Below are 26,854 nucleotides of genomic sequence, written 5' to 3' on the forward strand. Positions count from 1 at the left end.
AAAGTTTATGTTGGAACAACAAAAAGAAGCGTAAATACACGGTTAAAAGAACACAGAAGTCTTTGCCGATTAAGAAAAACAGATAAATCGGCTGTAGCAGAACACGCTTTTCAGCAAGGAAATCATCAAGTGAAGTTTTCCGAAACAAAAATTTTATCTACGACGACGAACTATTACCCACGGCTTTGTAGAGAAGCAATTGAAATATATAAACATAGGGATAATTTTAATCGGAAAGAACAGACCATGAAACTTAGTGATATTTGGACAGTAGCACTACAAAATTGCTAGACAGTTTTATCCGTGACAAGATTACGATCGATAGTTAAGTTTTATCTCTGACAAAGGTTATCTCTGCATATCACGTGTAACTCTGGTCACGCCCACTTTCTACGATACATAAGTCGCTCTCAGACGTCCGACCCGTCAGTCGGCAAGACTCACCGGAGGAGAAACACCCCTCTGAAGATGTCCAGCGAAGCACTGGACGAAACGTTAGGAGCTGAAGAGTTTCATGGACCACGACCTTACATCCCGCAAGGTTTACCAGAAGACATATCTCAGTAGTTCACTCGAGCTACAAGGTGAGTTTGTAACCTCCCCCCTCACTTATCGACCTTAATGACAGTGAGAAATTAAACCGCGTGTACCTAATGGAAATTTGGGAAAAGCAATCGTCACCGAAGTTAATCTATCGGTAAAGAGGGAGGAAAGGGATACATCTAAATGAAAGGAAAAATGCAAATGAAACTGGTGGAAATTAATTTTGAAAAGGGGTAAAGTTAATAAAGAAAGTAAATGTGCGGCCGTTACGTTAACAATTAACTAGCGGTAATTAGATATTTGAGATTTGGGGGAAATCACGGTCGCCAGTCCTAAGGACAATTACTATAGTAACTGAAAAAGAAAGGTTATTACACATATAATTAACACTAGAAGCGTGGCAACTGAAGGTTGACACGTGTAGTGTGAAATCTGAAAGTTTGTCAGAAGTAATAAATTTCGCTACACTCTGACTTAATTTAGCAAAAGAATTAATAAAACCGGAAAATCGAAAGTTAATTTAGTGACTAAAGTTAATAGTGAGCTTTCTTTCTGAAGCACATCGAAATCCAGTAAAATACGGTTAGTCTTGGACTACCTCAACAATCATTTCAAAAGCAACTTGACTCTACGCAATTTAGAAACAAGAGATTTAACTTTGAACTTGAATTAAATGATTCTGAACTATTAACAATAGTAAAATTTAGTACATACCAAGCTGAGCTGCAGTCACAGGTAAGCTAAAATATGCTAACAAAACTCGCACTCTAAATTTGTGCTCGTGTAACCTAAATATTGTAGCCAGCTACTGAACTTTGAAATTAAAGCAGTGAAATCTAATTATATTATTTTAATGCTGGCGTTTGAATTTCGACGACACTCGGGTTCATTTCGGAAAAGGAAGGGACCCTGCTTGGCAATGCAATTGGGACAATGAGCAACAAAGTTTCATGCTAAGTTGCTGTAATTTTGCGAGGCAAATGGAACAATTTGAAAAGCTGAGGTCTGCCATACAGTTCTGAAACTTTACGTGCTTTTAGTCTTCCTTGTTGGTTGATTGAAGGTTTGAAGCCGTCGATCGAGGAGGTGGCGACAGTCACTCATTGTCGGCCGTCGCTGTTGCAGAAGCTGGATGTTGGCGCGCCTTCTTCTCGACACGGTCACCAGGCGAAACGGGCTCTTGATGTGCGCCAGCTAATGCTTCCCGTCCGCGACACCATGTCAGAAACTATCATCGCGAGTCGAGCGCAATTACATGCTGCCAAACCCCGAAAGCGCGGCAACTCGCGGGAGCGTCACACAACACCTGCTACACTCGCTACTCCCGCCAGACTCCGACTCCCTGTTCTGCCCGCGCTCCACGCGGCAGAGTTAACACTACCAAAGATCCTACACACTTATATTCTTCACACGACCTATCGATGTAATCGTTCGATAGCAGTTTTCCCTAGGCAAGACCCAGCGTAAAAATACAAATAATCTTTACACAACAAACCAATTATACATCGACATAAATGCATAAATATATATATATACAAATAGTAAAACAATTACAATATGTGAAGACACAGAAATATCATATATTCAGGTAGCAAAAATAAGGAAAACAAATTATAGTACAATAGATGGAAATAGGAGGATATGCATTTCCGGCGTTACAAGTTAATGATATCACATTGGCACCAAATTATGTCACAGTTCTGCACAGTGCCACCGGGGACGTGTCACACTATGAAAAGCTCGTCACAGCTCCTCTTACCCACATATCACCACCTTTTGATGCCTATGCGATGGAGGTCAGAACCGCGATACCCATCGTTGACATCACGTAGCTTTCTAATGGATGGCCGAGGAAAACATTTCAGACACACCGTCAGACCGCCGTTTAGAATCGATACGAATACGCCTCTAGGGTGGCATAAAGGCCGTGTAGGACAACACTCCTCTCCCTGAGGCGTTGATTCGCACACATTTCGCTGTCGAAAACAACAAAGTGCAATGCGATGATCAACAGAACGCGTTCTCGACTTCCTTTGACACTGCTGATACCTTCGGACATTTCAAGAGTTCTCTAGGGAGACTGTGGGGCTGCATCGCCATTGAATGTGATCTCACCATTTGGGTGTGCGACGCGATTGTAAAGGGCTGAACCACTGAAGATTGTTCAGAACCACAGGGTGAAATTTGAACGTCATCAGGAGCAGTAAAGGGTACTTATTATTCCTCAACACTTCTGTTTTCCGCCCTCCTATGGTGTCATCACGTGGGAGGGTAATTTAACATATGCATGGATCAAGCAGCAAAGTGTATCTCTAAACCACCACCACCGCCACCTCCTCCCCATTTCCCCAATACCCTAGGCGCTACACAAGCAACTTTACTAAGCACATTATAAACAAACATACATGTCAGAAATTCCGACACCAATTCAGCTTCTTGGCTGCTGTGGTGCCTGAAGCTAGGCAGATCGTACCGGAAGGGTGTGGAAGGTATTCCTAACGCTCAGGCGCTAGAGTAGGCTTCAGGTTGGATTTCTGTCCACATTTGTGACAGTTACATTTATAACGTGCCCAGTAAAGTTTCTTGGGTGACACCGAAGGTATTGCGGAACTGCGGGGTCTTAGACGAACCCTGCGCCGTTCCATTCACTCTTGTAAATATTGCACTCCGTGCGGCCACGCCACAGGTGGGAGTGTTTCGGATCACATTCAAATTTCGTCGAATGGTTTTAAACGGTTCCTAGTGGTTCCAGTCTGTACACGGGAGCAAAACTTGTGGTCTCTCTGCACTCCACAGGTGTTCAGTCGCATTCAATGACGATGCAGCCTCTCAGTGTCCTTATAGGAGGCTTAAAACGTTCGGCGGTGTTACCAGTGACAAAGGGTGTCAAGAACACCTTTCTGATAACATACATAGAAATTACGTTTTTGACCGTGAAATATGAGGGAGTCAATTCCCCCTCCCCCATGGAAAGGGGTGGTTTCATTGACGCCCTTTATGCCCACATAATACAGCGTGATTTCACCGACGTTTGTCGCGGTTTTGACCTCCATCGCACAGACGCCAAGAGAAGGGATGGAATGTGGGTAAGAGGTGATATGACGACCTAGTTATCGTGTGAGACGTCCATGGTGGACTTAGGCAGAACTGCGGCGAAATTTGGTGATATTGTGAAATCCTTAACTGCCCTTACAGCTCTCAAGAACTTCTGAGCTGCAGCCTTCTTTTCGCGCGTGTCGACACTTTGCTGCTCGAAGCAAGACCGAACCCGCGGGTGACGTCGCAGGGCACCATGTTTCTGCACCATTACAGAGGAAGGTTATAGGCACCTTTGAGTGAAATTTCAAACTTACGTGTCACGCGGGACAATTACGGAGTTTCGAAAAAGTGGTCCTTTACTTTTGTTGCTCTTTGCATTTCGACTCCTGGTGCACTGCCACACCGTTACCGTCTGTCAAAGGAGATAATATGTGTGAGTGTGTCGTAAAGTCTGTTAGGTTTTGTCTTACTCGTACATGTTGTAAATGCCACGAACATTCATATAATTTACTTTGCTATTTTACGTATAAACTTGTACTGCTGCGGTGGGTGTTGGTTTCGTATCTATTTTTGCTAAGGTGATGCATGCACTATGCTGTTGATAGTAGCTTACCCATATTCCTATTTTCTTATTCATTATCATTAGATTGAATTCTAAAGTACAGTTATTTGACTTTCTGTTTATAAATCCGTACTCACCTGACCAGTAGTCCTGTTCTCCCTGCCACCACTTATCATTAATTTCCAGTGTATCTAACATCAATCCACCCGTTTCCCTTTTTAAATTCTCTAGCTTACGTACTACATCTTCAGAAAAACTTTCTGACAATCCAAATATAACACGATGTCGTTGATGATGTTTATCTGGAGAGGCACAGACCAGAAGTTTGTTTTAAATTCGTTGTCCGCACTGTTCGCATTAAGGAACGCGCATTATAATAGCAGCAATCATGGCACGTATTAAGGTAGTAGAAATCATGCATGTCGTTCCTCATTATCTCAGCAGAGAATATAATGAATTAATTTTATGCTGATGGAAATGAAATGTTGCGCTATGAAGCATCTTTATAAAACTTAGTGGTGGAGAATAGAGGGATAGCTTGCCGGATTCGAACCACGACTGCTTTCAGTCCGGTCAAAAGAACATATGCGTGGGCATGAGAGCAATGCGTAGCACAATTTTGCAGGCCGGTTTTTATATTGCTGTTCCGAAGAGCCTAAAATCAATAAAGTAAGTTTACAAACCATAAATAGATGCAAACATCTTCTGATGTGAACATAAAATTTATCTTTTCTCAAAAAAACCTGTTTTGAGACCAAATTTGTTGGCGTGGCATTTCGGGAAAGGGGTACCATTCAAATTGGTGCGTTACCCTTGAAATATTAAGGCCATGGACGATATAGTTTTGTCTTTAAGCGCTATGAGAGCTGCTATCGCGTCACCTGACGAGACGGCCCGAGAAATTAAGTAAGTATACGAATCAGGTCTGCAGATCACCAAAGGTTGTCGATGCGTGACGTAACGGATGTTAAATGATTTAACTTTAATTCCGTTTGAATAATGTCCAAATATGTCCATCGTCAAATGGACGAATACATTCTTGTTTTCCTTTTGACGTGGCATCAGACAGCCTCTGAATTTCATTTTGATGAATTTCATGTTGAGCCTGAAACATATACTCTAAGTTCATAAATATTACTGACTGGAGTCTGGTACGAAAATTCGTCTTTCAATCGCATGCCAGACAGGCTGCGTGAGTGACAAATCGGGGAGCCAGTCAGGTCAGTCAGTGACTCCTACGTTTCTCAAGGCATTTGTACTGTGAAATTCAGTGTGGGATCTGGCGTTATCCTGTTAGAGCATGCCATTTGGTACTTTGGTTGTATAACAACAGGTTTCACTGTTGTTGTGACATGCTGGCGACCATTCATCCTCCCGTCAAAAATTCACAGATCAGTCCTGCTGTCACATTTAGTAGCTTCCACAACACGAGTCAGCAGCAGGAGAGGTATGGTCTCGAGAAACGCTGCTACCTGTGACCTTACACCAGGTCACCCACGGACTCAGTGGTTTCGATCTGAGAATCACAGACAGAATCAAGATTTAAGTCTGAACATCACAGATTGCACTCAACGTCCCTGGTGACGCACGGTCTAGTACATGCAATTCTCTGTTGTCTCTGGTGTGGTGTCAGCGGTGTAGGGAACATACAGTTCGACATTACAATCTGGTTTCCAATAATCTTTCCCGACGGTTCGTAGTCGCAGTCTACCTGTAACCATTGCCCTGACTTAAGATGTTTTAATCCGTCCATTTGTATGAGTCAGTCGAATAACTCTACGATCTTCCGATCTTCCGGTGTACTCCTCCTGGAAGGACCCATTCCTACTCTTTTTCTCATACTGTCAAACTGTGTCCATTGCGTCACAAAACGATCTGCAATCATTGCACTGCAGACAACTATCCGTGCGATCTGTCGGTACGATGCTCCCAGGTCCCGCAGACCAACGACTGAATACATCTCAAAGTTCGAAAGATAGTGATAACAGAAAAGGAAGATCAACACTGAGCTTGATGGAACTCCTATTACAGAGTGTATGGAAAGCCCTTGATGGGACAGAAGGTAGTATCGGGTGATTAAACTGCAGTCTCCCACGAAGGTCCAATGTGGGCGGTAGCTTGGTAGATACTCCAATGCGTTATTGTGGAACCGATTCAAGCTGAAAAACAATTTGATTCTATTTTGGCCATCGGGTGCAAATATGGTCCTATAAATGCAATAAAGACATGTAGAAGTGTTTCGACATGTAATGGATTAGGAACAGGACGTGGACAGGAAAGATAAAAAAATGAGAAAGCCACACTGCTGATTTCATTACTAACCACCGATTACACAGTTTGTTCATAATGAGTAAAGAGACATCGACGAGATGCTGTACAGTGCCAGATTTGGTAATAAAAATTGGAACTAATTTTCTTCTAGCATAAGACACCAGTGATCAAGGGGTAGCGCCTTTGATTCATAATCAAAACGATGTGACAGCAAAACGACTATTCACGTTGGTGTATAATGTATGAGTCTGGCGACATACCATCTGACTTTCGGAAAAGCATCTTCTACACAATTCCGAAGACGGCAAGAGCTGACATGTGCGAGAATCAGCTTAACAGCTCTTGCATCCAAGTTGCTTACAAGAATAATATACAGAAGAATGGAAAAGAAAATTAAGGATACGCTAGATGACGATCAGTTTGGCTTTAGAAAAGGTAAAGGCACGAGAGAGGCAATTCTGACGTTGCTGTTAATAATGGAAGCAAGACTAAAGAAAAATCAAGACACGTTCATAGCATTTGTCGACCTGGAGAAAGCGTTCAACAATGTAAAATGGTGCTAGATGTTCGAAATTTCGAGAAAAGTAGGGGTAAGCTATAGGGAGAGACGGATCATGTACAATACGTACATGTCGACCTGGAGAAAGCGCTCAACAATGTAAAATGGTGCTAGATGTTCGAAATTTCGAGAAAATTAGGGGTAAGCTATAGGGAGAGACGGATCATGTACAATACGTACAACAGCCAAGAGAGAACAATAAGTGTGGACGACCAAGGACGAAGTGGTCGTATTAAAAAGGGTTTAAGACAATGATGTATCCTTTCGCCCCTACTGTTCACTCTATACATCGAGGAAGCAATGATCGAAATAAAAAATAGATCCAGGAGTGGAATTAAAACTCAAGGTGAAAGGATATCAATGATAATATTCACTGATGACATTGATATCCTAAATGAAAGTGAAGAAGAATTAAAAGACGTGCTGAACTGAATGAATAGTCTAATGAGTACAGAGTACGGACTGAGAGTAAACCGAAGAAAGACGAAGGTAATGAGAAGTAGTAGAAGTGAGAACAGTGAGAAACTGTGCATCAGGTTTGATGGTTACGAAATAGATGACGTTAAGGAATTCTGCTACCTAGGCAGTAAAATAACCAGTGGTGGACGCAGCAAGGAGGACATCGAAAGCAGACTAGCAATGGTAAAAAGGGCATTCCTGCCCAAGAGAAGTCTACTAATGTTAAATATCGGCCTTAATTTGAAGAACAAATTTCTGAGAATGTACGTCTGGAGTACAGCATTGTACGGTAGTGAAACATGGACTGTGAAACATGGACCGGAGCAGAAGAGAATCGAAGCATTTGAGGTGTGGTGCTGCAGACGAATGTTGAAAATTGGGTGGACTGATGAGGTAAGGAATGAGGTTCTGCGCAGAATCGGAGAGGATAGGAATATGTGGAAAACAATGACAAGGAGAAGGAACAAGGTGATAGGACGTATGTTAAGACATCAGGGAGTGACTTCCGCGGTACTAGAGGAGCTGTAGAAAGCAAAACCTGTAGAGGAAGACAGAGATTGGTATACATCCAGCAATTAACTGAGGACGTAGACTGGAAATGCTGCTCTGAGTCGAAAAGGTTAGCACAGGAAAGGAACACGCGTCGGGCTACACCAAACCAGTCCGAAGACTGATGACAAAAAATAAACCATTCTACATTAGCAAGTAGTATATCTACCAAGTTTGGTCACCATACGATAATTACAGCACACACTGGAACTCTGCGAGCAACTGCTCTTTGTTTGCAACCACCTGGAATTCATAGACTTCACAAAAGTCGTTGACTTTGTGGACAAGAAACCAGTGACAAAGGAAAAATTAGAGAAAACCGCAAGTGAAAACTAAATATGGACATGAATCATAAGTACAATCTTGGGATAGAACGGAAAAATCGTATACTTCAAATGGGCTTAAATCAACTGTCATCGATTTGTGGGAAATCGATAAAAACAGTTTAACTCTTATAAAATTATTACTTATTAGAATATTCCTTCACATTTTATGTAATATGATGAAAGCCTGGTTCTTTGACAAAAGACTGGATTTCTAATGTAATTTTAAAGTAATGTAATTAATTGTTAAAAGCTGAAATTGGTGCCTTAAAAATTCTGAAACCATATACTCCCTTCTATTCAAATTATCGTTATCATTAAATACAACTATAGAATATGTACAGTTCTGCATTTCACAATAGTCGTGCACAATTCTACAACAGAAATTAATACTTCACGCCCCACTTGTTCGTCGTTTTGGCTATCGTTCGTTACAAGTGACTTCAAAATTTCTTCATAGAAATGAATCTGTTCGTCATGCAGATTACGTTGGTATTTTTCAGTGTCTGTTACTGTATTAGACTTAATTGAAACCATTCCTGATGAGTAAAATAGCTTATCTGGTGCAGTCAGAGGGCCATGGTGGAGTCCCAAAAACACTGTCCATTGATCAACGTAAAGGCTCTAATACAGCTCAGTGTGATACTATCAAAAATAAAAGTTGAAAAAGTGCTGATAGAGAAAGTCAAATTTCTTTGTCTGCCACTTTTCTGAGTTTCTTCAGAAATTCACTTATTCCTGTAATACAGCGTCCACATGACTTGAGACTAATTCTCAGTAGCACCAATTTCTTTAAGAAGGAATTTATCTTCCGCCAGACCTTTAAGAATTACAACTTGTAAGAAACACCTTTCTAACGTCTTGCGCAGTAGATATTATGGCCTGTTCCCTTAGTTTCTTTTCTATAATGCTGAAATCCCAATCACAGGACAAAAAACTGTGCCCCCTCATTAGAGATTGTTGTTGTATTTCCCAGAAACAATTAGGTACAACACAAATCTGCTGAGGGTGTGATTCTTATTTTAGCTGTTCGGTTGGAGTTCAACGTATTTCATGGGACATCTTTTATATAAATCATTTATAAATGAGCTAACTTCATATGGACTTTTCTTGCCTTCATCTTCGCGATAGACGTGTACTGTGGTTTTGTCGGTCTTTATAATGTGTAAGCAAAATAAATTAAAAGTAAGTTTCCCTACATAAAACGCGTGTTGCACTGGACGTTTTGGTAGGAAGATGTTCCACATTAAATCGAACAACAAAGTAGCAGTGTGTTCTTCTAATGTACCTGCTTCCGATTTCTGATGTTGAAGAGAAGTGTAAAATTTTATGCTCCTCTGCCTATGAAGAAGGAGCTGAATCACGGCTCTGCGCTTCATTGTATCATTTAGACGTCAGCTGACATTTAGTTCCTCACAAGTGCAACTAGCGTCTCTTTGTGTCCTTCCAAATTTGTTATTAAAACTGTCCGTGAAGGATGTCCAGTAAAAGTAACAGATTACTTTTTCTTTGAGGTGTTTCTCAAGCAATAATTTCCTTATCGCTTTGATGTTGATGTCAGCACTTTATGTAATATCGTTTTGCTCACCTACATAATGGCATTCTTTCCACAAAAAGAATTACATATGATCTCGTACCAAACCATGCACTGCTCTTGGTAGGCTGTGGGAAATATGCCTCCCTCTCTTGTCTTCGGGTATTCTGACAGCGATTTTCAGTGCTTGTAGTCTTCTTATTCTCTTCACACTAACGCTAAAAACTCTTGTAAATACATCGAAACACACTCTCTCTCTTGTAGCTCCATTAAGTATATGATATTTAAAGCTGGAAGAATTGATCTTTGAGCGTGATTTCGTGGACACCTCTGCTTCACAGCATAAAGATCAATCAGCCCCTGATCATGTTTTGCTGTAATATTGTAACACTGTTTACATATATCCAGGCAGTTTTCTTCTGCAATTTTTCCCAAGAAATTCTGTACACGCTATAATAAGACATGAATTTGTGTTATCAGTTTCAGGTAACGTAATATGTACATGAAAATAAAAATTACATACCTATTTCCACCTAAAATGAATGCATTTCATTATCAGGAGTTGTTTAGTGCAGAATACTTTTGTAACACAACATTACTGGGATATGGTGGATAAACGCTAGAAGTTAAGAATGGTCTGAACTCACTGTAGCACAGACCCAGCACAGAAGCAAGGAATTTAAAAGGGTATTGTACATAAACATTCATGTCTTCTAAATAAAACGTTTAGGACACCAAAAAATGAGGGACTCAAAATTTTAACAAAGAAATATCCAATTATTCACATTTTCTGTACTTTTTCGAATTACAGCCTTGCTCTGCACACATTTCGTATATAGGTGCACCAACTGACATTAAAAGGGCTGCAGTCTACGAGTTAATGCGTAATTTGTGAGAAACTTAAAAATATTACCACTTACTGTGTATTTTATGAGATTTTATTGAATACTCCGCAAACATTAATGCCAACATGTGCACGTTTAACAGCTTGGAAAACAATAAACAGCATTCCAAACAACTGCAGTAAATGGTTTGAGTGTCAACACTGCTAGTAATTCCATCTAGTGATGTGATTAAAAAGCTTTACAGATATGCAACATCAGTTTGTGTTGCCACCGAAGTTTAATTTTCAAAGGGGAATGTATTGAAACTCATGGTTCTTTTTCTAAAGGCCAGGAGTCACTGATTGATGACACTATAAAAATAATAATATTTTCCACTACCGTACCTCATAATATACACAGTAACTGGTAATATTTTTCAGTATCTCACAACTGCACATTAACTCCTAGACTGTAGTCCTTTTAATGTGAGTTGGTGCACCTGTATATGAAGTGTGTGAGGCAATAGTAAACTAAAAATCACAAAATTGCTGGCTGATGCCTGTTACAGACTTAAAATCCTTTAGTTTTAAGGATTTCAGTCAACCTCTCCCGATCAGCAGCGATACTTCAATCGAACAGAGTACTTCAGAGAGAGCCAGTATGTCTTCTGTTACTTATCCTTGGAGTAGAAAAAAACTGTAAGCATATCCAAAAGAGAGGGTGCAATCTCATACGCATATGCAGATGGTATTTTAACAGGCTCAATGGACTTATAAACCTACAAGAAACTTTAAACGTCATGGTAGATTAGGTCGAAAAACTCAACTTCTAAATAAATGTGACAAAACAGAAATGATATTCCTCAGAGCACCTGCGACGGCTGAGATCTCCATACGAGAGAGAAAACTACAAATAGTACCAGATTTCAAACTTCTAAGCGTCACGATACAAACAAGTGCAGAATGTTTCACACAAGATCTAACAAAGGAAGCAGTGAAGCAACAATGGCTATCCGTGAAATAGAACACATTAGCTCCCTCAGACCAGAGACAGCCTGGAGAATACTAAGGGTCAACATCTCGCTAACGCTGACGTATGGCACAGAAATCATCAGACAACGTCTCACAGTGAAAAACCTAACGACACTAGATAGCGTGAAGGCGATCCCGTATACAAAGAAAGCGATCAGAGTGTCCAAGACAATTCGATCCAGAGTCGTATACATGCTCGCGAGGTAATCCTTCCTCACTGAAGACTTACGGACAAACCCGATGCTAACCAATGTCTGCGCTTCGGAAAAGTCTACTAAAGATATTGAAGGAAAAAAGGAAAGATACACATCAAGAATTTTACAGCAGAGATTGATCGAACATGGATAAAGAAAAACTTTGAGATGAGACAAGTGATCACCAGAATGGCACTCCAAGGTTTCCACCATCTTATGTGCAACACCACATCACATCGTGAAACAAGGGTAACGTATGTGTGTGTAAACTGTGTTACCTATATAATTTTTTACCTAACGGACACTGTCAATAAGTGACTATTAAAATTACAATAAGACAAATTTGTAATTTCGTGTATTATTATATTTGTACGTGGAACTTGTATGGCTAGTTGGTATAAATGTATTATCTAAGACAGCAATAAGTACCATGTACAAGTCCTCCAGGTGTGCTGTGTTGTGATCCTAAGATTAGATGCACTCACTAGCCATCACATGCTCACTCTTTGCTTCATCTTTAGGAATGGTTTCCTCTTGGTCTGGAATTAAGTTCAGGTAAGAACAACATTTTAATTACCGTATTCCACAGGTATCTAATACTGGAACCGTATGGTCAAGGTGTTCCTAGTGTCTTTAGATTTCTTGCTGTGTAACACTTAATAGCACATTTATTAAGCAATGTTAATCAAGTAAACCGTTAACCTTATGCTACATTTCTGTTTCTGTGGAGAGTATCAATATTGTGACTGCCTTAAATGCTGCAGCCTCTTCTGCTAACGTAAACTCGTATGTCCGATAGTTAGTCTGATGATAATTATTCTGTATTTATTTACAAATACTGTGCTTATCTATCTGATTACGCCTACGTCTTAGGGCTCGTTGATCATCTTTAGCAGGATATTATTCGGTGCTACACCTGCTTCTTACAGAGTATTTTCATACGAATTGCTTCCACCGCACTGTATTTTTTTATTTCTTTTTTTTTTCGTTTCTCTTTTTCCTGTCTTTGTAGTTACAAGTCTAATTAATGTCACACATTTTACGGAATATTGGCATAAATATACGAAATTCGTTACTGATATTTACTGCAACCCAGAAAAGAAGCTGAACATAGGTAAATAGATATGTTGTGGTGTAATCGACTGTGTATAAAGAAAGTGAATAATTTTCATTTGTTTCAATGTTTCAGACAAGAAATGATACAAAAAGCGCCATACGACAAATTTCCCAAATCCTCAACGATAACATTCGAGATGCACCATCAACAGTGCAGGTAACCGTAATCTATTTAAGGTTTGAGTCTTAAACTTTCAACCAAATTATGTACATGTTTAATGAAGTTATATGTCAGGGAAATTGTTCACAAATCTCCAGAACAATAGCCTGTAAACTTAATTGGTAGTTATATTTTCTCAGTCTTTACATAATGCTAGCTGAAATGAATTCCACAAAACGAAAATATTTTGAGTCACTTTATGCAGTTTTAATCTTTTAATGTCTTCATATCAGTATCTGGAGCAAAAAATAGTAATACAGCTATGTAAATATTAGACAGTTTTCAAACTACAATATCACTATGTATTAAGGGGTATCAAAGTATTCTCCATGGTGGTCCAGAGTTACATGATGTACAGGGCTACCCCAGACTATATTATGACATGAGTATATTTCCCATACACTTTCTTCCTTGTTTAACATAGTATTTTCAGTGAATCACCTGTAATTCTAAGTTATTCTATAATAGGTTATACCCACATCCTGCAACAACTGTATAATGTTTTTGAGATGCATATTATTCAGCTCATGTTAAAACTCAATCCTGTTAGGCATAATTTAATTTTTTTAGCTATCTGTTATGAATTACATAAATACTATAAATGTGTGACTCACGTTTATGACTGATGTCATGCAAGTATTTAAAATATATTGCTTAAACTTTGTATTTGGCATATACATCAATTCAGTCGAGGTCATACACTACTTATACCAACGGTGCAGTACACCCTAGTGACACTTTTGGCACCTACAATGTCCATACATCATACTAAGTAGTAGCAACATATCAATACAGCAAGAACACATACCACTTTATTCCATAGACTTAGTACAAAAAGTATGCAAAACATCATCAACAAAACAAGATGTTGGAGAAATTAAGTTACTGCTATCAACTGTGCAGCAGTGGTTTAAGTGGATCACAAATTGTCTTAGTAATGTGTTAATTATTACATTAAATTATGCTCAAACACTTATTTTAGTAACCTGATACAGAGAAAAACTAGAAATAATGTTAATTTATATTCCAAACCATTACATTAGCTAATGACAATTTTCACTTATGTTTAAGATTATTAAAGCTTATTTTGTAAGCTATACTGTTGTACACAGGGTAAACCAAAGCTCCCTGAATGATGATGACCAATATTATCACAATTATAATGAAACATTTGACATCTTCTGCACATTCCCATCCATTATTGTCTTCAGATATGCACAATCTGCCTTTGTATATTATAGTCTCATTTAAACACATTCTTTTCGTACCTTCTACAATCTCATATCATCTTCCTTGATTCATCAGCCATCCATTCACCTGGCTGCATGTCCCACACACCACATTTCATTTAAATTTGTCATAACTGCACCTTTCTTTCCATTGTGTTCCATTGGCTATTTGAGTGATTCCCTGACTTTCTCAGATATTCTAATGTGCATATCTCGATTGCTTACATAGCAAGCTTAAATTTTTGAATGGTTTTAGCACTGAACTTCGTGGTTTTTTGGTATTAGTTAAAGTTATTATTAAATTCAGATAAAAAACCTAGTTTTCAACATATTTTAATCTTTTTGATGAAGCCATTTTTCAGTTTAGAAAAGTATTCCAGGCCATATTTTTCTGTCTGTCATCATCTTGTAATCAGTTACTCTGTTTGGAAGCTCATTACATTGAACTATGGATATTTTTCTAGATGTGTTGGTTGTACATTATGTTCATCTCATTATAACAGATTTTCTGCTCCAATTTAAACATTTATTCTTGAACAAATTTTAAGTTTTCTTGCTCCAGTTGCAAGCAGTATATTCTGAAAACCAAAACGATAAAATTCGCATGTTTTCCATTAACCCACATTTATTAGTTGTCCTCCAGGATTAAGAATAGTTCTGGTTAAATTAAAATCTTTATCTGATACCACCAATATGTGAAAGGAACCAAAGGTAATTTGTTTGCTTTTCAACCTTCAATTGGATGTCATTCTACAAAGAAGTGCAATAACTTACATTTATTATCAGAAGTATTCCCTGTTTGTTATAGTTAGAGTCCTCCATTTCCTATTGCTCTGTTAGAATGATAAACAACTGTAATATTACATTCCTGATTTCTCACAAGAGTACACAGCACTCCAGTGTGCAACACTTCATAAACATTGCCACAATCTTCTTGTCATTGTCATCCAAAAGTAACTGTGAAAATTGGATGGAAGACATATATAGGAATGAACACACTAAATATTTAGGGGTATATATGAATCAAAAATGAAACTGACAGAACAAAACAAATAAACATGCTGAGACAGGCAAAAACAGACTAGGTGTAGGGAAGTGATTCGCTGTTAGTAAATGGAGATGTTCAAGGACTGTACTTAACAACAGTTACAAAACTTACATAATACAAATTTTAACATATGGGAGTGTAGCACTTATTACAGCCACTACAGGAAATGTCAATAGGTTCGAAAAAATCCAGAACCATCGTTAAGAACTACAGCTGGTCGAGTAAAGTCAACAGTCTTATTATCTGTGAGAATTCTTACTGGATTAGAGCCTACTGCAACAGACAGTTGGAAATACATATTAACCTCAGCCAAAGATGGAAGACATAAGATCAAAAAATGAACTGCTGATAGTTGGAACTTTTCCCACTCTCTCAAACTGTGTTTCCTAAGTTGCAATACCATTTATACTTAATGGGTAAAAAATTGAAACATAAATTAATAATGAGCGCATTGGAAACAATAATACCGAGACACTCTCAAGATCTATGGCTCAACATCTATGCAGATGGTTCATTAATGGAAGAAGAAAGAAATGACATAGGAGTATACAGCAAAACTTCCTCATTCTCTCAAGCTTTAGGATTGCACCACACAAATTTTTCGGGAAATTGAAGTCATCAGTACTGTAAATAGGTCAGCTAAACAACTGCGGTATTTACACACATTAGAGAATGCAGTTTTATTTTGTGATTCCAGACCAGCAATGTAGGCAGTTATCAACTCATAAAGTCCAAAAATCCTTTCAAGTTAAAGAAAGTGCAGAAGTAATTAAATATTTACAACAAAAGAACTAGATAACTGCACTTGAGGTGGTACCATGTTACAGTAGGTTAAATTGTAATGAGAATGCATATATTCCAGCCTAAAAGCTCACAGAAATTAAACAATCTGGGAAAACTAACATGTCGTATATTGTAGTGAAGTGCATTTTCATGTTTCGCACAAAAACAACAAACAGCAGTGTGAAAGTCTTTCATATAAATTCTTGTGGGTTCAGAACGTAATTTTTTCCTCCTATCTTTTCTATGTAATTCTGTAGCTCTCAATTCGTTCGAGCAATCAATCATTCATGATAGGAAACACAGTCATAGCTCAGTCAATCAAAATGACTCTGAAATTTTACTTGTTAGAATGAAATCAGGCGATGAGTCTTCTTCTCTGCAGGCTCGTGCTTTGCGGCAGTCTGCTAATCTGTACAAATAAAATTCCTCGTAATTTTGGGAGCGTTGTATAATCAGTCGGGAAACCTCATATCAAGCGGATATTTGGCTTTGATGAAGTTTAACCTTCCGAAGAAGTAATGGAGCTCTTGGATTATTAAATGCAGGTTCGTATTCAGTCTTTCTGAAGTTCCCTTCTGGTTAACAACCACGCAACATATCGATAAATATCATTAATTCTCAAATTTCCTTGTAATCGTACAGTTCGTATCAGTTATCTTCTGTGATAAATCTCAATAATCAGATTACAGTTCTTCCAAACCAAGCTCAGGCTATTCGGCACGAGGACAATCTCGGAAGCTCCCTTTCTTTTTTTTCTAACAACCACCAGAGAGAGTACTACAAAGAATACTTATGCGCTCATGGCATAGCAATTGTATGAACTACTTTTCGCATGGATTCTGCGAGTATGAAGATAGAAAATTAGTAAACGTCATTCAAGGGTAGAATTGTATCAGAATAATTCATCAAATATAAAGAGATATTACAATTGCCCCTCGCAGTGAGCAAAGTTAATGATAATACACTTTGCGAGCTAACAGAAAAAATTTGTTGTGTTGTTTATTCAAAAGAGGAATATTTTGAATTAGTAGAATTTTACTATAGAGAGTATGGGTAACATGTTAAGACAATAGGTTACGAGCATACCTAAGCTGTAGCTTTTACATGTACCGGGGTATACCCGCATCCCGAGTACATAACCAGGGAAGATGTAGATTGGTGTAATTACGAAAAAGGTCTACCCATTTGGGAACTAGCCTTCACAGGGAAACCCTGGAAAACCCGGAAGAATAGACCCCAGCTCAGGTATTATAGAAGATAGGAAAGCCTAAATCCAGTAATTTTGAAATATATAGAAGCTCCATAGATTAGATCGAACGAAAAGTGCCTCATAGCCAAAAAAATTACAATATTGCTCAAAAAAAATTTTCAAAATTCTTCTTTCGACGATGTAGCCGGCGATCTCGTTGTGAAGTCGATGGAACAGGAACACTGGGTACGGACACCGGGTTGGCGACGTACAGCGTTTGGTGGAGGCGGCACGGAGGACAGGCGATGGCTTATGGTACAGGATAGAAGCTGGTAACGTGCCGTAGAAACAGGAAGATGATCTCAGGAACAGATGGTCAGGGACGTTAACATGAAACAGGTTTAAAGTGGAATAAGAAAAGGTTCTGACTGAATAAATCCCTGGAAGAGAGTGGATTAAGGCAACGAAGTCCATATTTCATCGTTGAACTCAAAATCGGAGTGGATTCTTATATTCTTCCATCTGTACTAGACTGGAACATCCATCAGTCCTGACCATCGCGAATTTTTTTTTGTAGTCCTCAATTCCAAAGTTGTTTTGCATCACAACTGCTGATTGTCCAAAACATTGCCAAATAGACTGTGGGCATTTAAATTTTGTTGTAGCTCATATCGAATGTATTCCTCTCAAAAAAAATTTTAATCAAATCTTCGTTTTGTTATAGTGCAGGTGGAAGTAGAGCATTGAATCTGTCCGAGGTTTGCTTTCAATTAAGAAATTATTGATAAATTTAAGTTTACACCTGATGAAAAATTTTAAACATAGGCATATGACACTGACTCCACAAAAGGAATAATTTGAAAAATTTTCATCATTCTTATAATTAATTGATTTATAGATCCACTTGCAAATAAATATCATTAATGATGACGTATGTTCATTTAACAAATCATCCAATCACAGAATCTTCTTCATCCTCTCATGAACATTTATGGAAATATATATCAACAATTATGTCCATAATATGAAACACACAAACTGCTATTCTCAAAAAGTTAATTAAAATCCTAAAATTAATTCTCCTGGTAAAGAAAGCATAATGAAAAATCTAAAAATTATAATAATTTTCTCTCGTGCAACCAGAGAGTTTCTTCAGTTGTTCGCAACAGTGACATTATCGACTGTTGATTCATTTCACAGTTCATTTGTTTTCTTGCGCGATCAGCGCACATCATACCCAGAGCGTATTTACCCACATATCCCGCACTGTTCAAGTTTCACACGCAATTCTCACTTAAGTGCCGTCTCTTGATGAAATGTAGATGCACTTTCATTGTATATCACTGTGGCTTCTGCTCATAGTCCACACTTACAAACACTAGTAATTAACGAATTCTTCTACCTATCTTAAAATTTTTGTGCTAAAGTATCACAGGTGTAATCTCACTGTCTCTTAACCTATCACAGGAGTAATCTCACTGTCTCTTAACCTATCACAGGAGTAATCTCCCTGTCTCTTAACCTATCACAGGAGTAATCTCACTGTCTCTTAACCTACCACAGGAGTAATCTCACTGTCTCTTAACCTATCACAGGAGTAGTCTCACTGTCTCTTAACCTCTAGACAACATAAACTTCTTGATATTTATATACACATTCTACTCATAGTCAAATTCCACTCTAAATTCTTCTCGATATTTGGTATCACAGATCTACGATCCTTCAAAACATTTCTTAATATCATTATGCGGAAATAATCCCTTTCTTCTTTTCGATTCGGGATATGCCAGCAAGTATGATCCAGGATTTGGTATATTTACAATAACATATGGTCCAGTATAAATAAGATTCCATTTCTTTATGTTCATCAGTTTCGAGGAATGGATGTGTCGCCTCAATAAAACCTTTTCTCCAGATGAAACGTCTGAATCCTGTGAATCCGTGTATCATATGTCAATTTCCGTTGTATTGCCTTTTTAGATAAATTGACAAGTGCGAGTCGAATCTCTTCCTCCCATTTTAAATTCTGGTCTTCATACTTTGGCATATGGTTTATTCAGAAGTTCTTTTCAATCTGACTAAACATAAGCTCTGTTGGAGTAAAGTTAGTTGGGGTATGTGTCAGATTATTAAATATTTGTTCAAATTCTGACAAGTAATCAGCCCATGATGTTCGTTTACTGTGACAGTATGTACGCATAAATCTGTTTAATTCTCGGAAAACTCGTTCTATTGGAGTACCTTGTGGATGGTAACATGATGTCAAAATTTGTCGAATACCAAGTTGTGTTAGTGTTTGCTTCCATTTAAATCCAGTAAAAATTCTGGCATTATCTGTAATTATGGATTTCGGTAAACCTACATGCGGAAGATAGTCACGCACCAATCTCACTACAACAGCTCTGGCAGTATCACACTTTAATGGATATAGTTTTACATATTTTGTAAACACGTCAAAGAATCCAACAATGAATTTGACTCCTCCTCTTGATCGTGGGAGAGGGCCGCAGATATCACACGAAATTAACGTCCTTGGCTCTTGCAGAATAATTGAACGCAGAACATGCTTACTACCTCTATTATCCGGTTTTGCCTTTTGACAGAGTAAACAGTTTTGTATTGTTTGGTGCACTTTTCTGCGAATATTCGGAAAATAACAGTATGCTCCTATTTTATTGGCACATTTAATTACACCAAAATGTCCCCATGATAAGTGGGTAAACCAAATTAATTTTTCCTCACATTCCTTTGGGATACATACACACCACAGTGGATTGTTGTCCTTCCCACGTCTGAAGAATAATACTCCATTTACTAATTTATAATGATCTAAACTAGCCCTTGAATTTTGTTGTTACTTTAGCTGAATTATCTTCTTCCATCGAGGGTCTTTTCGTTGTAAATTTCCCATATCTCTACAAAGATGTACATACTAAGTCTTGTAGATATTGTCCTGCAACAGTAATACTTGAAAATCCGAAGTATTTACTGATTCTATTTCCGGCGTTAAACCTCCTGGGGATCTTGACAGCGCATCTGCAATAATATTTTCTTTGCCAGACACATGAATAATTTTAAATTGGTACTGTTGTAGTGTCATTGTCCAACGTGACAGTCTAGGATGTAATAATTTACATGTTTGCAAAAAGGTTAGTGATTGATGGTCACAATACACAATCGTTTTCGAACCATATAAATAATAGTTAAACTTCTTGAATGCCCAGATAACCACAAGTGCTTCAAGTTCTGTGGTCGTATAGGCTCTTTCACAGGGCGATAACACTCGACTAGCAAATGCTATCGGACAGAATGTTGGTACCCCTTTTATTTTCCCTATTTGGAAGAGACATGCACCTAATCCAACATCCGATGAATCTGTGGACAGACAGAACTCATAATTAATATCAGGGTGATATAATAAGGATGCGTTAACGAGTTGGTCTTTAATGTCTCGAAAAGCTAGTTCACATTCTTCAGTCCATTGCCATGGCACATCCTTCCGTAGAAGCCGGTTTAATGCCTCAGAATTCATGGCTTGAGTCTTTATGAAACGACGGAAGAGCGATGCCATACCTATAAATCCCTTCAGCTGTCTTTTATTCCGTGGTGATGGAAAATTTCGAATTGCACTTATCTTCTTCTCGGTAGGCAGGATACCTTTCGCATCTATCATATGTCCTAAGAACTTAATTTGTGGTAAAGCAAAATGAGACTTTTGTAAGTTTACTGTAATTCCGGTTTTCTTGAAAACAGCAAAAATCCTTTCCAAAATTTGTAAATGCTCTTCCCATGTTTCCGTGGCTATTAATAAGTCGTCAACAAACACGGTTATACGACTACGCAAATCTGGTCTAAGAACATAATCCAACGCTGAAATAAATATTCCGGCACTAATATTAAGTCCGAACGGGACAACTCTAAATTGGTAATTTCTCCCAGCATAGATAAATGCGGTATATTTCCTAGATTCTTCATCCATTTGGACCTGCCAGTACGAACTTCTCAAATCAACATTAGTTAAGTACGAAACATCCTGGAAATTTTGAATTAATTCATCTATATTTTCCGGATGAGTTCTTACAGGTACTATTATTTTATTAATCTCTCTCGCATCCAGAACTAATCTAACGTTACCTCCAGGTTTTGGGACGACTAAGAGCGGAGAACAATATGGACTAGTTGATGGCTCAATCAAGTTCCATTCTAACATTCTATTTATCTCCCTCTGAACGGATTGTTTTAAACGCCAGGGGATCGGATAGTGCGTTTAACAGTAAGTCTGATGTGGCTTTACTTGTAGGTGACAAACATACCCTTTAATAATTCCTGGTTTCTCATCAAAAATCTCTTCATATGCCTCTAACAAATAATGAAGCTGCTGCCTTTGTTCTCCAGTAACCTGATTTGATTCACTAGCTTTTATCATTGTTGTTTGGTTAAAGTCCTCCAGTTGTATCAAATCCTTTGAAAGCTCCTTCCAATGACCGTTTGTAGTGTCAATTAATTGAATTATGGCACCGCGACAATATCTCTCATGCACAGTTTCCTTTCTATTTAAATCCAGTGCTATCTCTTCTCCATTTAATCTAAATTTAACTCTTCCTCCCAAAAAATCAATCTGACAATCGTACTCCTGCATACTCCCAATACCAAGAATACAGTCCACTAATAACTTCTCCACTACAAGGAACGTGCATTTTATTGTTACATTTCCCATTTTCATCTCTAATTGTGTTTGTATTTTGACATTGGGAGAGCATGCTCCAACAGCTCTGATGATTTTGCAGTTCCGTACTGGCAAAATTGGTACCTTCTTCTTCCTAATGATTCTCCGAAAAAGAGCGCCTGAGATGACATTGGCGGAAGCGGCGGTGTCCAATATCACACTCGTTGGAACTTCCTCTTTTTCAACAAATACTTCCGATACCGGAACACTCGATCTGTCATTATGACACGTTATTAAATCCTTTGTTAACTCTTCAGTCAACAGCTCACCATCATGATATCTCAACAGTTGTAATTTTACTGTTTCGCCCCTAACAGATCCCCTGACCCCTCCTCCGGGGCATGATGCGGTCATGTTTAGTTTGACTGATTGTTTGTCCGATTGGTATTTGTCTCTTCAGCTACTTCAGTGATTATCGGTTGTTGTGGTGAATTCTGTCTATGTTGTCTTGCTTGATTCGTGTAATTATTGTTGTTGTTCTGCTGGTGTTGGTAGAACTGTCTTGTGTTGTCATACATTGGATTATATCGATTAAAATTCCTATTGTTCCTAAAATAGCCCCTCGCTGCACCATTACCAAAGTTTCCATTATGGTAATAGTTATTGTTTGCATTTTGTCCATTTCTAAGTCTCCTCGGAGAGTGTTGTTGGTTATGATTATTGTTACTGCTACCATTACTGCCATTCACATTCCAGTTGCAACTCGAATTCGCTTCTATTACTCTTCTTTGATACGACATTTCTCTTGCCCTTTTATTGTCCTCCTCAATTATATCAATATGATCAAGCGTAGTCATAAATGAGTCTATATCCTTATCATTTATATATAACAGCTGATTTCTTATACTGGTGGGTAGTCTGGACTTGAGTATTCTAAGTATATCCGGCAAAGAAATCGGTACATCCCAGTACAAAGATTTATTAATGTATTTCTCAAAATATCTCTTTAGAGATCCTCTAGAAAATGAGAAAGGCTCAGGATATAATACTTCCTGCCTAAGTCTTTCTTGTATTCCAGCAGACCAATATTTTGCTAGAAAAGCCTGCTCAAATTCTTTGTAACATTTACAAGATGATGTTTGTTCGGATGCCCACAGAGCTCCTGATCCTTGTATATATCCAGATACAAAACTAATCTTTTGCCATTCTGTCCAAGATCGTGGAAATAGACCTCTGAAACTTCGAATAAAGACTACAGGATGAACATTCTTTTTGCCAGGTGTAAAGATTTGAAATTGTCTCTGTTTAATCATCTTTTCCTCAACGGTACTACGATTCCAAAAATCATCCTGTTCGTACTTTTCCCTGTTTCTCTGTTACATCGAATCTAACTTGTGACGTTCCAGTTCTGTCTACATCGGACGTGGACGGAATGTCACGCGCAGATTGAGAGTTTTGTTTCCTACTTCTCGCTGTTTCTAAATCTTGCTGCGAGAGATTTAGTGATCTTTCGATATTTTCTTTCCAACACGAGAATTCTTCGCCAAGTTGTTCACGAACTTCCTTTAACCCTTTGTTGAAAAAATTCTCCTCGGAACTCTCCGAAATTGACTGTAAAGCTACTTTCACAGTTTCTTCTATCGTTTCCGAAGGAAAATTTTGCCGCTCTAATGTCATTTCTGAAAACTTTCCCGCAAGTACATTCTTTCTATGTTCCACTGTCGTCTGTTTTTCCTTCACTTCGTCAAATTGCTTGTTTAGATTATCTTGGGATTCTATAATTTCTGGTATCATAGCTACGGAACACTGTATGTCCTCTTGAGCTTGTATTACTTGAGGAAACAGTTCTACTTGTTTTTGTATCGTGTCAATTTTGACGGATACATATTCGGTTAGTTCCGCTTTTAATTTACTATTGTTTTCTTGGCATTGTTGGCGGACCTGCTCAATTTGAGCAATAAGATTCTGTTCGGTCCTTTCTGCCTGTTCTTTTATTTCCTGTGTCTGGGTGTTTTAACTCTGATCTAATTCGGTAAAGGTTGCTCTTAACTGATTTTGTAATTCTGTTTGATTTTCGGCTAATTGATTTTGGAGTTCATTTTGTATAACGGATAAGTCTCGTTTTACCTCCGCTTGGCCTTCGGCTAATAGACAACTGTTGCATAATAACAACTAATGTGTCAACAACAGTCCGATCAGCTGTTATATGAATGTTTTCTGAACCAGCGGGATTATTTATATTGCTACCGCTAGCCACAACAGTCTCAGAATTGCTATCCGTGGCCTCTGCTCCTGCGCAAACAGCTGAAGGCTGTTGCACTTCTCGTTGTTGATTCAATGACATTTTAAATGCCGCTCTAGTCAATACCGTTAAATAACTGTCAATATCAGGTTCTAGTCACTAAATACAGTTTCAAATTTACTGTCGTAGACACACTTAACTTTCAAATTACTTCACAGATGGTACAAAGTTCAATGTCCAGATACGAAAATCACACAATATACAGTTCTACAATCTAACTACTATCTGGAAAAAAGTTATTTCTAAATTTATTTCAAACTATTTTAACTACAGGATAAAAAAATTAGATTTCTCTGGCTTTGTTCTGTAGTCTCGGTGTTGTCCAATAGTTGAAATCGTTTCTTGGTATCAGCAATCTTTTACTATGGGCACCGAATCTCTCTCTTCAGATAAATTACCTCTCGTTCTCGTTGGTTTTCATGAAACAAGAAATACATAGATTATATAACAATCCAAGAGAGTCCTGTCACACTGGCGCCACTGTAATGTTTCCTCCTATCTTTTCTACGTAATTCTGTAGCTCTCAATTCGTTCGAGCAATCAATCATTCATGATAGGAAACACTGTTGTAGCTCAGTCACTCAAAATGACTCTGAAATTTTACTTGTTAGAATGAAATCAGGCGATGATTCTTCTTCTCTGCAGGCTCGTGCTTTGCGGCAGTCTGCTAATCTGTAGAAATAAAATGCCTCGTAATTTTGGGAGAGTTGTATAATCAGTCGGGAAACCTCATATCAAGCGGATATTTGGCTTTGATGTAGTTTAACCTTCCGAAGAAGTAATGGAGCTCTTGGATTATTAAATGCAGGTTTGTATCCAGTCTTTCTGAAGTTCCCTTCTGATTAACAACTACGCAACATATCGATAAATATCATTCTCAAATTTCAAATACACACCTTTTATTTGAAGGAGCAATCTATATATAATATATAATATATATATATATATATATATATATATATATATATATATATATATATAATCTCCTTGTAATCATACAGTTCGTATCAGTTATCTTCTGTGATAAATCTCAATAATCAGATTACAGTTCTTCCAAACCAAGCTCAAGCTAATCGGCACGAAGACAGTTTCGGAAGCTCCCTTTCTTTTTTTTCTAACAACCACCAGATTGAGTACTACAAAGAATACTTACGCTCTCATGGCATAGCAATTGCATGAACTACTTTTCGCATGGATTCTGCGAGTATGAAGATAGAAAATTAGTAAACGTCATTCAAGGGTAGAATAGTATCAGAATAATTCATCAAATATAAAGAGATATTACAAGAACTAATCAGAAATTTATGCATTCTGTCCTAAACACAAACTGTTCAACATTTTTCAAATTTCAGTTATAGAAAAACTGATGTATATGCCGTACTCTAATCTCAACTGGTTAAAATAATACAGTCTTTTGGTTGATTATATTAGCTGTTTCTCCTTCTTGTATCATGGTATCAACAAGTATGTAAGTTTTCCAGAGAGAATTTGTAACTGTAATATAGCATTTGTGATAGTATGATAGTATCCTTCTCAATAACCAAGTAACTGTTTTCATCAATAAGAAAAACCTACCATACAAACATTTTCCACAAACTTCTTTGTTTCCTTTCTTTATGTAATTTTCACCATTTTACTTCCACACACTTCTAACATGATTTTGTAGCAAATCACATTTCCAACTTTTTCAGTGTTCATATTACATTTTGACACATGTTGTATATTAAGCAAACGAAGTTCTTCCCTTGTTCCATGTTAATATATTGAAAGTAGTATATTTACTTGTTAAGCAGAAATATTTCTTTGTAGTTGCTAAATCTTTCTTCTTCCTGAAGGTCCATCTTAATTTCCATCATGCATGTATGAGTTATTAATTTTCCTTCCTTTCATCTTCCCAAATTATAATTTATATTTGTATGTCCCCTCTCTTTAATCAGGAGCATCTCTTTTATCATATTTCAATTGATACTTTAATCTGTAAGCTGCTCAGTTCACTTTTTATTTCAGTCTTTTCCTCTTTATATTTTTTAACGTATTGGATCTGTTACAGACTACAACCATTTATGAGGCCAATCCGTACCACAGGTTTGCAATAATTTTCCTCAGATTTACTGGATAATATACTTGTTCATCATTATCTGTTTCCTTCACATTGTTAGAGAGTTTACCCCTGTATTGTAGGTATGCATTGTGTTCGTTGCATATTTTTCCACATTGATGTACTTAACATTTTTTCCATTGGGGTAGCTGAAATTATGAAATTACAATTTTCACTGTTCAACAATAGCCATTAACTCATTTTGCACCACACACCAGTTCCTCCTTATAATAATTCATGATTTCATTGTTTACATTTCCCTCCTAGCCATTGAAGGTTTATTTCATTGTAATTTCTATTACATTTTTTGTTAAATGATTTGTACTGTTGGCTGGTAGCCTGAATGTTCTCAGATTATTTCCTGTTTCTTCAGTA

General features: G+C 37.8%; 1 protein-coding gene across 5 annotated transcripts in view; it reads left to right on the forward strand.

The window, feature by feature from the left end:
• The window catches only part of LOC124789475, a 74,963-nt gene that overhangs the window by 39,022 nt on the left and 9,087 nt on the right, over positions 1-26,854 (forward strand). For all 5 annotated transcript variants that reach the window (XM_047256844.1, XM_047256846.1, XM_047256847.1 and 2 more), the window contains one exon: positions 13,078-13,161. In XM_047256844.1, the coding sequence (XP_047112800.1) occupies positions 13,078-13,161 (84 nt within the window). The remainder of the gene's footprint in view (positions 1-13,077; positions 13,162-26,854) is intronic.

Source organism: Schistocerca piceifrons, chromosome 3 (genome assembly GCF_021461385.2).
Source record: "Schistocerca piceifrons isolate TAMUIC-IGC-003096 chromosome 3, iqSchPice1.1, whole genome shotgun sequence".
In the NCBI taxonomy this organism is placed as follows: domain Eukaryota; kingdom Metazoa; phylum Arthropoda; class Insecta; order Orthoptera; family Acrididae; genus Schistocerca; species Schistocerca piceifrons.